The sequence below is a fragment of the Rutidosis leptorrhynchoides genome, chromosome 10 (assembly GCF_046630445.1).
Source record: "Rutidosis leptorrhynchoides isolate AG116_Rl617_1_P2 chromosome 10, CSIRO_AGI_Rlap_v1, whole genome shotgun sequence".
Classification (NCBI taxonomy): domain Eukaryota; kingdom Viridiplantae; phylum Streptophyta; class Magnoliopsida; order Asterales; family Asteraceae; genus Rutidosis; species Rutidosis leptorrhynchoides.
Window position 1 is genome coordinate 212,572,763 of NC_092342.1, and position 12,863 is coordinate 212,585,625.

General features: G+C 39.0%; 2 protein-coding genes and 1 non-coding gene across 3 annotated transcripts; all 3 read left to right on the forward strand.

The window, feature by feature from the left end:
- The first annotated feature begins 5,722 nt into the window (after positions 1–5,722).
- Positions 5,723–5,829, forward strand: LOC139874057 (small nucleolar RNA R71). The gene has a single exon (XR_011767760.1). It is a non-coding gene; the product is annotated as a small nucleolar RNA R71 (small nucleolar RNA).
- A 4,073-nt stretch (positions 5,830–9,902) lies between these two features.
- LOC139870805 (uncharacterized) lies at positions 9,903–10,724 on the forward strand. The gene has a single exon (XM_071858576.1). It carries the CDS (start codon positions 9,903–9,905, stop codon positions 10,722–10,724), a length of 822 nt encoding a protein of 273 aa, XP_071714677.1.
- Positions 10,725–10,931: 207 nt separating this feature from the next.
- LOC139870806 (uncharacterized) lies at positions 10,932–11,534 on the forward strand. The gene has a single exon (XM_071858577.1). The coding sequence runs from the start codon at positions 10,932–10,934 to the stop codon at positions 11,532–11,534; it is 603 nt and encodes a 200-aa protein (XP_071714678.1).
- Positions 11,535–12,863: the final 1,329 nt, after the last annotated feature.

Consider the following 12,863-nt stretch of genomic DNA (forward strand, 5'->3'; position numbering starts at 1 on the left):
CCACAGAAAGAGTCTGTAGCTTTGCACAGATTGGTCAGAAGGTGAAGCTGAAAAGAAGTGAAAAGCAATCCTGACTCGAGCATTAATGTCACCGTTTAAGATGTGAAACTAAAATCCGTGGATTCTTGGAAGATACGTGCTATCTGCTTCGTAACGTAGGTGGCAATGTTGACTCGATCTGGTTCAAGATGAGAAAATGGATTGTTGAATCGTACTTCTTCTATGACTGCGTCTTGTAACTCTTTGATAATCAGATCAGCGTGGTGATCAATAGCTACATAAATCACTAGCCTGTCTGGTGTGCTTTCGAAGCTATCTCTTTCCAGGAGAGCGAAAGAGTTGTGAATAACCTCGATCATTTGCAAATCAGAGTGATAAGTCAGGCGTCCGGTGGAAAGATCCATATGCTTCCGGATGAGAGTCAGTAGTGCTCGTTGATTTGCTGAGAAAAGAAGTGCAGATCTGGCTAAGGCGTTGTAAACCTTAGAGTAAATTATCTTCTGTTCTCGACAGAATCTTGTCTCCAGAATAGTACGAACTACTGAATTGTGCTCTCGTTGCCTTTCATCGCGGTAGATATGATCGTGAAGGGTATTGATAAAGTCTTGAATGCGCTCTTCTAGGATTTTAACATTATTATCTTCTCTCTGTAGATATAGGTTCTTTGAAAGCCATGATTCGTTCTGCTAAGCATAGCGTGAAATCAATTGTTGATTTACATATGGCTTTGAGAATATCTTCGAATTCATCGGTGTCATTGATGAAAGTTATCATTTCGGCACGTGTAGATATGATCGAAATCCGATCTGAAGAAGAGTTCAGCTCCCCTTGATCTGGTTCGGTTGGAGAGTGTGAGTTATCCAGAATGTCTTCATGTTGCTCTTCCTCGTCATCATTGGTATAATGTTCTTCTGAGGATTCGTCTGATGAACGGGCTTCTTCAGTATTCTGGTTCTCCACTTTGATACTTGCAGGGTCAATTTCTATATCTTTAACCTCAACCTCATCAGTCTTCTTCTTGAAATGAATGATTAAACTGTGATCTTCCATCTCAAGCCTCATTAATTCTTCAAGACACTTAATGCTTAGAGAGGGTATTATCGCAGTTTCTTTTACGTCTTCCATTTCCTCTTCCTCTTCAGGTTCTTCCTCTTCCTCTATTTCTTCGCTGGGATCCTCTTCTTCCATTTCTGGGTTGTCTGCAGTCTGTGATTTGATACCCATCTCGATACCATCAGCTGGTGGTGGAGACTCATCATCGGTAATGATTCATCTAGTGGAAATAGCAAACATCTCTGCATGTCCAGAAAGATCGGTAGGTCGGTCAATTTTGAAGGTAACGCTCTCCCCATGTGATCGTAAGATCAAGGTTTATTGTACACATCAATGACAGTCCTAGCCGTATTCATGAAAGGTCTTCCTAACACTATTGGAGTGTGTAGCTCTTCCTTAATGTCCATCACTACGAAATCCGTAGGATACAAGAATTTGTCGACTCTTACCAAGACGTTCTCAACTATGCCCTTAGGATATCAAATTGTGTGATCCGCAAGTTGGATTGTCATTTTAATTAGTGACAAGTCTCCTAACTCTAATCTCTTGTAGAGAGAGTATGGGATTAGGTTGATACTTGCTCCTAAATCTCCTAGCGCATGAATGGTTCCAAATTGGTAGATCGAATATGGGAAAATGAATCGGCCCATATCTCCTAGCTTTGGTGGTAGAGAGTACCTGAGTAATGCCGAGAATTCTTCACTCAGTGGAATTTTGTTAGAATCTGGTATCCTCTTCTTAGTAGAGAGAAACCTTCGAATGTATCTGTTCTGATTGGGGACTTTGGAAATGGTGTCCAGGAATCTTCCATCTAGTTTGAAGGAATCAAGCTGGGATGGTTCTTCCTGTAGCCTTCCAGGGTAGGGTACACGAACTGGAGTTACAGTGGGCAGCTTCTTAGTATATGTCAATTTATTCTTGAGCCTAGCTGACCTTCTTCGTGGTTCTTCCTCTGGAATTACTGAATCCATTTGCTTAGTGTGATGATCGCTCCAAATCCATATGGACAAACACGTCATTCATCGATTTCATTGCGAGGTATTTGGCCTCTATATGATACGTTTTGTAAACATTGCATTCTTTTGAAAAGGCACACCATAAATGAATATTTAAATCAAAGGTTTTCGACATCTGATGATTTCTACATATAGACAATCACCGTAATATAATAGTTTACAATGATACTTCTGTTGACAATGCAGTCAAAATAAGATACATGGTGATGATTTGGTGAATGCAACGTTTCCTTGAAAAATATGTCATGTAAGACTCCATGCACATAGCTTGTCTAACATATAAGCAAACAGCAGAAGACTTCTAGGGAACCTGAGAATAAACATGCTAACAAGTGTCAACACAAAGGTTGGTGAGTTCATAGTTTTAATGTATCGTATAATCTGTATATAAAGGTGGATCACAAGATTTCAGTTGTTTCATCCAGAAACGTTTATCAAAATATTCTACAAGATTGAGCACCCTGGTAGATAAACTTTAACGTTATAATAATACCCCTGTTTTAACATACATGCAACCAACATGTACAATTTGCGCAAACCATCGTGTACTAAACTCAAATAGCATACGTCTATTTTATAGTTCAGGCTAGGATTTCTATACCTGGAACAGACGGGGATGTCAAGCCCTACGGATCCATATGTAACTACTCGCGCCCACCAATTCTTATAACCGGCAGTTACTAGTTACCAAAGCTAAGGGATTTTTGGTTCAAACTCGGTGTAGAATTTAGTATGTACTTGTATCCATTGTGTTTAAAATAAATTGCATGTATTCTCAGCCTAAAAATATATTGCAAAAGCATTTAAAAAGGGAGCAAATGAAACTCACCTTAGTAGCACATAAAGTCATTCACTGAAATGTGATCGAAACTTGGAATACCAAATAAACGTAGATCTCAACCTAGAGAACATATGTTGGTCAATAATTGTCTATCAAGCTAGGTCAGGTCATAGTGTATCATAATCCTAATGCTCGAGATCGACATACAAAAGTTATCAAAAGTCATTTCAAAAAGTCAATCGGACTCAATACAATAGTTAAATGATTATGGCAATCGAAATACTTTAACATTTCACATAGTTTCCCAATACTTGTAAAATCAGATTATAGTGTTTATAAAGCTTTAAAAACATGATAAGACAGTCAACTTTGACAATTGTTCAACAAAACAAGACATGCCTTATTTAAGAATTCATTTACTCAGCTCGTAGTATTTAAAAACCCAATTTATCAATCTCGTAAATAGGTTGTTTAAATATTAATTGCAGATTCGAAAGCAATTCCAATTAATGTCAATCATAATTCAGTTGACCATATCTTTTAATTCGTTCATCGAAATTACGAGATTTCTAAATGAAAAGTTATTGATTTTTCGCTAGCTTTCCAAAAACATGCATATCATATACCTTTTATCAGTAATATATGTATTTAATTCGTGATTCATCATAAATTATTTAGCGAAGAAATTTAGCATACAAGCATGCATAAACATATATACTCGAGCACTAGACATGTATACATTATTAATATATAAAAGATAAGATATGAATACTCACGTATCAATATTGTGATTCAATATTGCAGGAAAGTACGTAGACATAACAGAGATGATAAACACTAGGTTTGACTTGCAAAATAATACCTATGAACATTACCCATAACCTCCATAGCTATAACCCATAGTTTCCTTAGCTCTATCCCGCTCAAAAACCATTTTGAAAGTGACACGCTCATGACCTCGTTGTAGTATTTTATGTATAGTACTACTAATAATAATAAGATTAATAATAATATTAATCTTAATAATAATATAAATAATATATATATATATATATATATATATATATATATATATATATATATATATATATATATATATATATTTCATACGGAGTAATAATAAAAATATATGTATATGTGTGTGATAAGTGTCGAGCAAAATGTGATTTTATAGCATCAGGCCAGACTTTTGCCTCCATGCGATCGCATGGAGTTGAGAAGCATTGGCCATGCGATCGCATGGCCTTAATTTTCCAGCTCACATGTTTTAACTTTTTATTTGTCGACATATTAAATAAATATATATATAATTTATATAATTTATTTTAATTATATATATATTATATTATATTCTTGTGCATAGTTCACTTGTAAATTTAGTCCCGTCATTTTGTATGTTGATGCTCGACCTATGTCCCCGTTCCGATTTTTCGAATGTCCTTTCGTACGCCGAGAAAACTTGTACTTTACGTTTGGTGACATGTACCTTTGTCAAAATATAGTCTTAAATTATCCATAAACTATACCACTCAAATTATATCTTAAACTTTCGAGTGTTTTGGTCATTTACTTCTATAAATCATCGTCTCGCTATTTGTTAATATATATATATATATAATATATACATTTTCATTTTGAAATAGTGTTTTACTGTAGCAAATAGTGATTTTCGAAAACACTGTAGCTTTTTGGGTACTGTAGCAATTCGAAAATACTGTAGCAAATTAGTGTTTTACTGGTTCATCTTATCTAAATAGTGATTAACGTTTTAGTTAACTTATCTAAATATTAATCGAATCAATAATCGAATGTTACTATCGTTTAATAATAATTTGAAATCATATATATATATATATATATATATATATATATATATATATATATATATATATATATATATATTGTTCGTGAATCTTCGAGAACAGTCAAAGAATAATTGATTACATGAATATAGTTTCAAAAATTTGAGACTCAACATTACAGACTTTGCTTATCGTGTCGAAAACATTAAATCATTTAAAGATAAAGTTTAAATTTGGTCAGAAATTTACGGGTCATCACACTTAGCTTCCTCTATGTGGGGATTTTAGATAGTATTACTGGGTAACCTTCCTTGTGGTCTGGTTTCAAGGCGTTGTGATTATTGTCCGGGCTGCGTCTCTAGACTATTGAGTAGAGCCAATTAATTTCCCATTAGTATCTTTGTCTAGTCTTGTCTGGATGTAGTTCTCTGATTAAGTTATTGTTGTCCTTGAATGAATTGAGTCAACTGATCATCATCTCCGAGAGTGAGGTTGGTTACTTTTGAAATTTGGGTGGTTGGGGAATTTTCCTCAGCTGGTGGAGCAGTGAATGGAAGTGGTTGATCGTAGGTCAATTGAGATTGTTGGGGTGGATAATGTGGTAGCGATAGCGAAAAGGCTGGTTGTTTCTTTGGAATTGGTTAACCCTAGGTTGTTGATTAAATTCGAGATTTGATGGACGAGCTGGGCATTGAACGTAACAGACTGAACCGTCTGGGTTCTCGTACTCAACTTGATATTCTTCAGTGGGTTGCGGGTTGGTACAATTTACACAGGCCTGAGCCTGGTTAATCTGCTGCGGTAGCATCTTCAATTATCTGAGTTGTTTGGCGAGAGATTTCATCTTATCCGTGAGGGATTTGATGGCCTCTGTTTGATTGTTAAGTGAAGATGATGAACTTGTTTCACCACTGTTCCAATCATGATGATGCATTGTCATGTTTTCGAGCAATTCTCATGCTTCGTCTGTAGTTTGGTTCATCAAATTTCCTTGAGCTGCGGCATGGATCGTCATCCTATGATTTACTGTAAGACCATTATAGAAGTTGCAGATTTGAGCTGACCGTTCTAATTGGTGATTAGGGTATTTTTTCAGCAGGGTTTTGAATCGCTCCCATGCAGTGTAAAGAGATTCATCATAACTTTGTTTAAAGTTAATGATGTCATTCTTTAGTTTGGTTTGTTTAGAAGGGGGAAATATTTAGTTAGGAATTTAGTTTCCATCTCCGTCTATGACGTGATGGAATCTTTTTCCAGTCCTTCAAACCATGTTTGTGCATGATGAGTGAGAGAATAGGGGAACAAGTATAGCCGGACTATATCTTGTCCGATCCCTGGCTGTTTGTAGGAGTTCGAAAGAGATATGAATTTATCAAGGTGAGAATTAGGATCGTCATTTGGTAATCCATGAAACTGACAGCTGTTTTGGATGAGTTGTATGATGTGATGTTTTAACTCGAACGAGTGTCCTTGAATCTCTGGGATTCGGATCAGTCCTCCTCGACCATCAATTAAGGGTTTGGTGTTTTCTGCTAAAGTAACGTGTAATGCCATTTGATTTCTGATTCGTTCTTCCTTGCGTGCTTTAGAGATTATTGCGTCTAGATCAGGTAAGAAAAACAATGGCCCTGGTCTAGACCAGGTTTGGGTCATACACTGGGTATGCCTGTTTGTTCTTAGATTTTAAACAGATAAGGTAAGTTCCTAATTTTAATCTAAGCAATCTAAGGTAATCTAAAGTAATCTAGAGTAGTCTAAGGTAGTCTTAATCTAAGGTAGTCTAAGGTAATCTACTCTAATTATAAGGTAATCAAATTATCCTAAGTTTAGATATGTTTTTGGTTCTTGCTACTGATTCCCTTGTATTTAGATAACAGAGCTTTGTACGAACTATTCAACAAACCAAGTGGCCAGGCCGACTACAGAGAGGCAGGATCCTTTTGGTTCCAATATAATTGGAGACTGTTTAATAAATCCAACAACCAAGTCCGAGTATAATTGTCTTTATTAGACACCACTAAATGCTTGTGAATGAGTTTAATTAAAGCAGTATTTCCTTATACCAGTTCCCCGTCAGCGGTGCCAAAAACTAGTTTCCTTATTGATATGACTGAAACGGACGGTTTTATTCGTGTGGTGTCGTCAGGTGGCAACACGTCAGAATCAGTCACAAAGAGGGGGGGTACTCTTTTAAATTTATATTTAGCGGGGCCTAAATCGTACTACTCCTTATAATGAGTAAGGGAAGTATGATCTATGGTCATATTTTTAAGATATCAGTAGAATCAAACCTATATTGAAAGCCAAAGATAATTATAAAGAGGAGTAGTGGTTACCTAATTTTTGTTTTTTTTCAAATTTATAAGACATATAAAGTAAATGCAATAAAATTTGTAATTCAGATAAGGTTAAAACAAGTGCATACTATGAGTTCATCAGTTATTCTACCGGGATTAGGGAATGCTGGCTCATGAATAGTTATGGACCTTATATTCATTACACTATTCCTAAACGCCCCTGTCGTAAGACATGTCACTGGGTAATGCGATAGGCTTGAAGATTCTGAATAGACAGTAACGCCCCTTACCCTCGACGCTCGTGCAGTCTGACTACAGGCATACATGTTCAGACGGCTCATTCAATTGAGCGACTCGGTTGGGTGACGTATTAACATTCCACAAAGGTCTAAACTTTCTTAAGCATAATAGAATACAGGGTTTACCATATCCGAGAGACGTGATGTGTTTCAATGCTTTAGTTAACGATTAGGTTTAAAAGGTAGTTAGGCCCTTAAAAGAGTTCAACCATAAAGAACACCATGGCCAAGTCAAGTTGACTTCCATAAACACGCTCGGTTATCCTAACGGTCCAATCCTTTATGTGTTTAAACAAACAGTTCCTTAATTAACTAAGAATCCCTCAATCGGGGTTCAATTCTTGAGACCACGTTATGGTGCATTATTCTTTGCAGCACTGACCGGGTTCCATGACCTTACTTAGCAGAGGTACAGCTTACAACAACCGTTGTGCTTCAGCATGCACGTACGAAGTTTATATGCTTGGTGACTACACTAGCATGGTCTGGGACCGACAATGTACTAAGGGTCTAGTTAGATGTTTCACTACGAAAGAGTCGTCAGTCGGAATCCAAAGCTTGATAGACTTACTACTACCGGTGTGACTCAGTCGATCTTACGTTGTATCCGATTGACTTCTCTTACCAAGGGGTGACACAAATAGTGTACTCTGAATTGGGGTTCGTGACTTCCCAATAACAGAGCCGATAACTACGTTCTATTAGTTGAAAAAGCGATTGAGTTTAAAGCATAAACGGAATGTATCTCGACAACATACGCAAACCATAATATTATTTCGGCATTATAACTGATTACATCATAGCATATACTAAAGATAACTACTCATTAATCATGGCAACAACATCACAGAACATAATGATAGAAGACATTATATAAAGATAAAGGATAGAAGTACCAGTAGATTAAACACGTTCCGAATACAAAAGTGACAACTTCAAACTCCAGACCGCTCCTAATACAATCTTCGGTGTTCTTCTCCGGGTACTAGATTTCCCGCACAGAGTCGAAGACCTTGAAAGTATGGCTAATATTGTACAAGAGAGAGAGAAAGAAGTGAATTGAAGTGTGTGTTGGAATGAATGACAAAGACCCTTTAAATAAGCTTAAATTTTGCCTGCAAACGGCTGGCAGGCAGTTTGTCAAGCCGTTTGGCAGGCCGTTTGCAGGGGCTGTTTGCCAGGCCAGCCCGTTTACCATTCCCGTTTGATTTGGGCATATGGCAGGCAGTTTACCATACTGGCAAGCCGTTTGACAAGCCGTTTGGAAGGCCGTTTGGCTTGCTGATTCGCTGGATCGTAACTTAATTTCTTGTTTTTCACCGTTTTCGCTCTACAATCTTTGATTTTAGCTCCGATCTCTTGATTCTTTTTGCACCATCTTCGTAATTACTTGATCTTCAATTCTAACCGTTGAAGCGGGTATTTTGCCGATAAAGTTTGGAACTTTCTTGTTTTTGGGCCTCAATACCGGGGTGAAAAAGTGACTTTTTAGCCGATATCAACTCCCACTCGGGTTTCAGGTTTAAGAGCTTCCTGGATGCATATAGAGGCTACCAACAAATACCAATGGTAGAAGTCAACGAAGAAAAAACTGCATTCTTCACAAACAAAGGCATCTTTTGTTATACCAAAATGCCATTCGGATTAAGAAATGTCGGAGCAACGTACCAACAGGTAATAGACAGGGCATTCTAGGACCAAATCGGATGAAACATCAAAGCATATGTAGAAGACATTGGCATCAAAATTAAAACAGAAGAACAAATGATTTTAGATGTCATCGAAACGTTTGAATCGCTACGCAAAATCAATATGAAGCTAAATCCTTCAAAATGCTCTTTCGGAATGGAAGAAGGTCGATTCTTAGGGTTCACGGTTACCCTTAGAGGAATCAAGGAAAACCCGAAGAAAATTCAAGCAATTAAAAATATGCAGTCGCCCAGGAATAAAAAAGACGTGCAAAGTTTAATAGGGATGTTAGTGGCACTAACAAGATTTCTGTCACGAGCTGCCGATAGATCCCTACCTTTCTTCCAGACATTAAAACGTTGCTTGAATAAAAGAGACTTCTTTTGGACGGAGGAGGCCGAGAAAGCCTTCTAGGACATGAAGGCATTCCTAAAAGAACTGCCCACACTAACGGCACCGATACTAAGAGAAACCCTCACGGTATACCTTGCCGCCTCCTCCGAGGCAATCAGCACGGTGCTCATCGCCGACAAAGGAAAAACTCAAACGCCGGTATACTTCGTGGGCAAAGTATTACAAAACGGGGAAGTAAACTACCCGGCCATGAAAAAGTTAATCTAAGCCTTAGTACATACGGCAAGGCAGATGCAGCGATATTTTCAAGCACATCTGATACAAGTTTCACAGACAAACACGTCCTAACTAGACTAGAGATTTCCGGAAGGATGGAGAAATGGGCAATAGAGCTTGGCGAGCATGAAATCAACTTTCTCCGAAGACATTTAGTCAAGGGCCAAGTTATGGCCGACTTCCTGGTAGAACTCCCCTATGATATGATCAAATAAGGTGAAACCCCCATCACAAGAAGGGACACGGACGAATTCTGGGAACTATATACAGACGGGGCATCCAACGAGGAGGGATCTGGCATAGGTCTACTCCTCGTATGCTCGAACGGAGAGGAAATGACCTACGCTATCCGACTAAAGTTACCGGCCTCAAATAATGAGGCCGAATACGAAGCTCTGCTAGCTGGATTATGCTTGGCAAGGAGCATCGATGTACAACAGCTCATGGCTTATGTTGACTCGCAACTGGTAGCAAGCCAGCTAAACGTCAGTTTTGAAGGAAGAGACACATCGATACAAAAATACCTAGAGCTTACAAAGACGCTAGCGAAAGCCTTTGTAGCATTTGAAATAAAGCAAATACCCTATAACCGTAACAAGAAAGCAGATGCTTTAAGCAAGATTGCCACTTTGCTATACAATCACTTCACCAAAAAGGTCATGGTAGAAGTACTGGAAAGAAGGTCAACCGACGAGGATACCCTCATGACAATAATCACAACAGGAGAAGATTGTTGGATGACACCTTTCATACAATACCTTGCCGATGGTACCCTCCTGGAAGACAAGCTACAAGCTCGTAGGATACGAATACGAGCACCAAAGTATCACTTCAAAAATGGAATCATGTATAGGAAGTCATTCACGCAGCCTTATTTAAGATGCGTTGGGCCAACGCAGGCCAAAGAAATCATACAAGAAATGCACGAAGGGGCCTGCTCGACACACTTCGACTACAAAACAATAGTCAGCAGAATCAAAAGAATGGGTTATTTCTGGCCACACATGTACCGGGACACATACGATCTGATCATATACTGTGAGGCATGTCAAATACATGCTCTCGTCAATCGATCCCCTCACCATAACATGGTCCCAATACACGCCGCTTGTCCATTTTGCAAATGGGGAATCGACATTGTCGGTCCATTCCCATGAGGTGTCGAAAATGTTAAAATCCTGGTCGTCACAATTGATTACTTTACAAAGTGGATTGAAGCAACACCGTTAAGCATGATTATCGGAAGGAAAATACTAACCTTCGTATGGGAGGACATAGTTTGTCATTTCGGCTTACCATGCGAAATAGTCAGCGAGAATGGCACACAATTTGCACACAATCCTTTTAAAGAATGGTGCATAAACATGGACATTCAACAGTCGTTCACTTCCGTGGCATGTCCACAGGCTAACGGACAGGTTGAACTCACTAACAGGGACATCGTTGCCGGAATAAAGGCCAGACTAGCTAAACACCGAAAAGGATGGGTGGATGAACTCCAACATGTACTATGGGCGCACCGGACAACACCAAAAGATAGTACAAACGAAACACCATTCAGTCTAGTATACGACATTGAAGCGGTCATCCCGGATGAAGTGCTTGTCCTAGCCAAACGAATAACAATGTTCGATGAACAGCAAAATGACGAATCATTACGAGAAAACCTAGATGCTCTTGAAGAACGGCAGACAATAGCACATATCCGGCAGGCCGAAAAGAAGCAAAAAATCGCAAACCACTATGACAAAAAATTCAAACCACTGGACTTTCAACTACATGACTTAGTGTTACGAAGCAACGAAGCCAGCCGACAACAAGATGTCGGGAAACTAGGCCCGCGATGGGAAGGACCATATAAGGTTATCGGCATTACTGACTATGGAGCATACCACCTGAAAACACCAGATGGAATCCCAATACAATGCCCTTGGCACACTTTACATTTAAAGAAATATCATGTGTAATCTACCTGTACCCGGGAGGACTGATCACCCACCCAGATAACAGGAGTATCACACTTATGTATCAAAATTATTTAAGTATGAGTTCTCAATAAAATTGCATTTTACATTCTCATACTCTGTAGCGACTCTAAATATGACACAAACACAATCATAAGTCTTTTAACATATTTCAGACCTACCGCCAGAAGAAATGCTTTCTAGCTTTCGTTGGTAGGATGGCACCCCTTAAAGAACCTTCTCGGATTATGAGGGTGTCTGGCCAAATCTTTGATGGTCTGGTTTTACCGTATAACATCTCGATCATGCTCACGCGTAGTCTAGATATCTACGTTATTGTCATGACACAACAAAACAACTCAAATTCAATTAAACTAGTTTACACACAAGACATAACAAAATGTAAAAACATTACATTCACTACAAAAAACACAACCGAGTGCATATCTCTACGGCTGATAGTGTATAATATCCTCTACTGATGAATTCTCATCCCTACCGATCTTATCCAATTCTTTGAAACTAATCTGGCCAAGAGCCTCATGCGCTTGCCGGCATTCTTGAACACAAGTAGAACTTAAGTCGTTCTTCATCTTTTGGGCTGCACTACCAGCCGGAAAGAAATGCTGCACTCGTCTTAGCACCTCAATAGTGGTTAATTTTTGATGGCCTCGATAAAGGCATTAAACGGCTGATGAACAATGGAGGACTTCAGTAGGCTGGAAAAAAGTACAGGTATACCGTGTTGCAGACGGGTAAGCTCACCCAATGTCGCCGACACCTTCTCTGAAAGTTTCTTATTATCATCCAAGAGAAGAGCCACCACTTCCTGCTCCCGAGCTAATGCTACCTTCAAGGCCTCCAGAGCATCCCGGGAAGTCTGTAACTCATCCCGGGATAAGGCCAAAGCTTCACTTGTTGATGCAAGCTCCCTCTCAAGACGGGCATTTTCGCCTGAAACCTCCGCCATACGCCGTTTGACACTCTCAAACATCGCGCTGTGCTCATGAATGCGTTGAGCATCAGCCTCACTTCAGTTTAGCTCATCCGCCGCAATATGTTGCTCAAATACGGCAAATTGGGAACGCAGATGACACGCCTGCATTGCAGAAAGAGAAGCCAACGATGTTTTTAGGGCAGGAAAAGTAATGAAGTCCAAGTACTCAATAAAAATCGGATAATCCAAAGCATCGCAGTGCGGGAGATCACGAAATGACTCAACATTACAATCAGGCAGGACATAAACGTTCTCCCCGGCGTTTGTTATTAGCCGGGGTCAAGATATCGATGACTCCTTGAAAGGTTCCTTGCCGGGACGATGGCTCGAAACTC

Excerpts from the sequence above, each read along its gene's own strand:
- LOC139870805 (XM_071858576.1), top strand. The coding sequence starts at position 9,903 with ATGACCTACGCTATCCGACTAAAGTTACCGGCCTCAAATAATGAGGCC.
- LOC139870806 (XM_071858577.1), top strand. The coding sequence starts at position 10,932 with ATGGACATTCAACAGTCGTTCACTTCCGTGGCATGTCCACAGGCTAAC.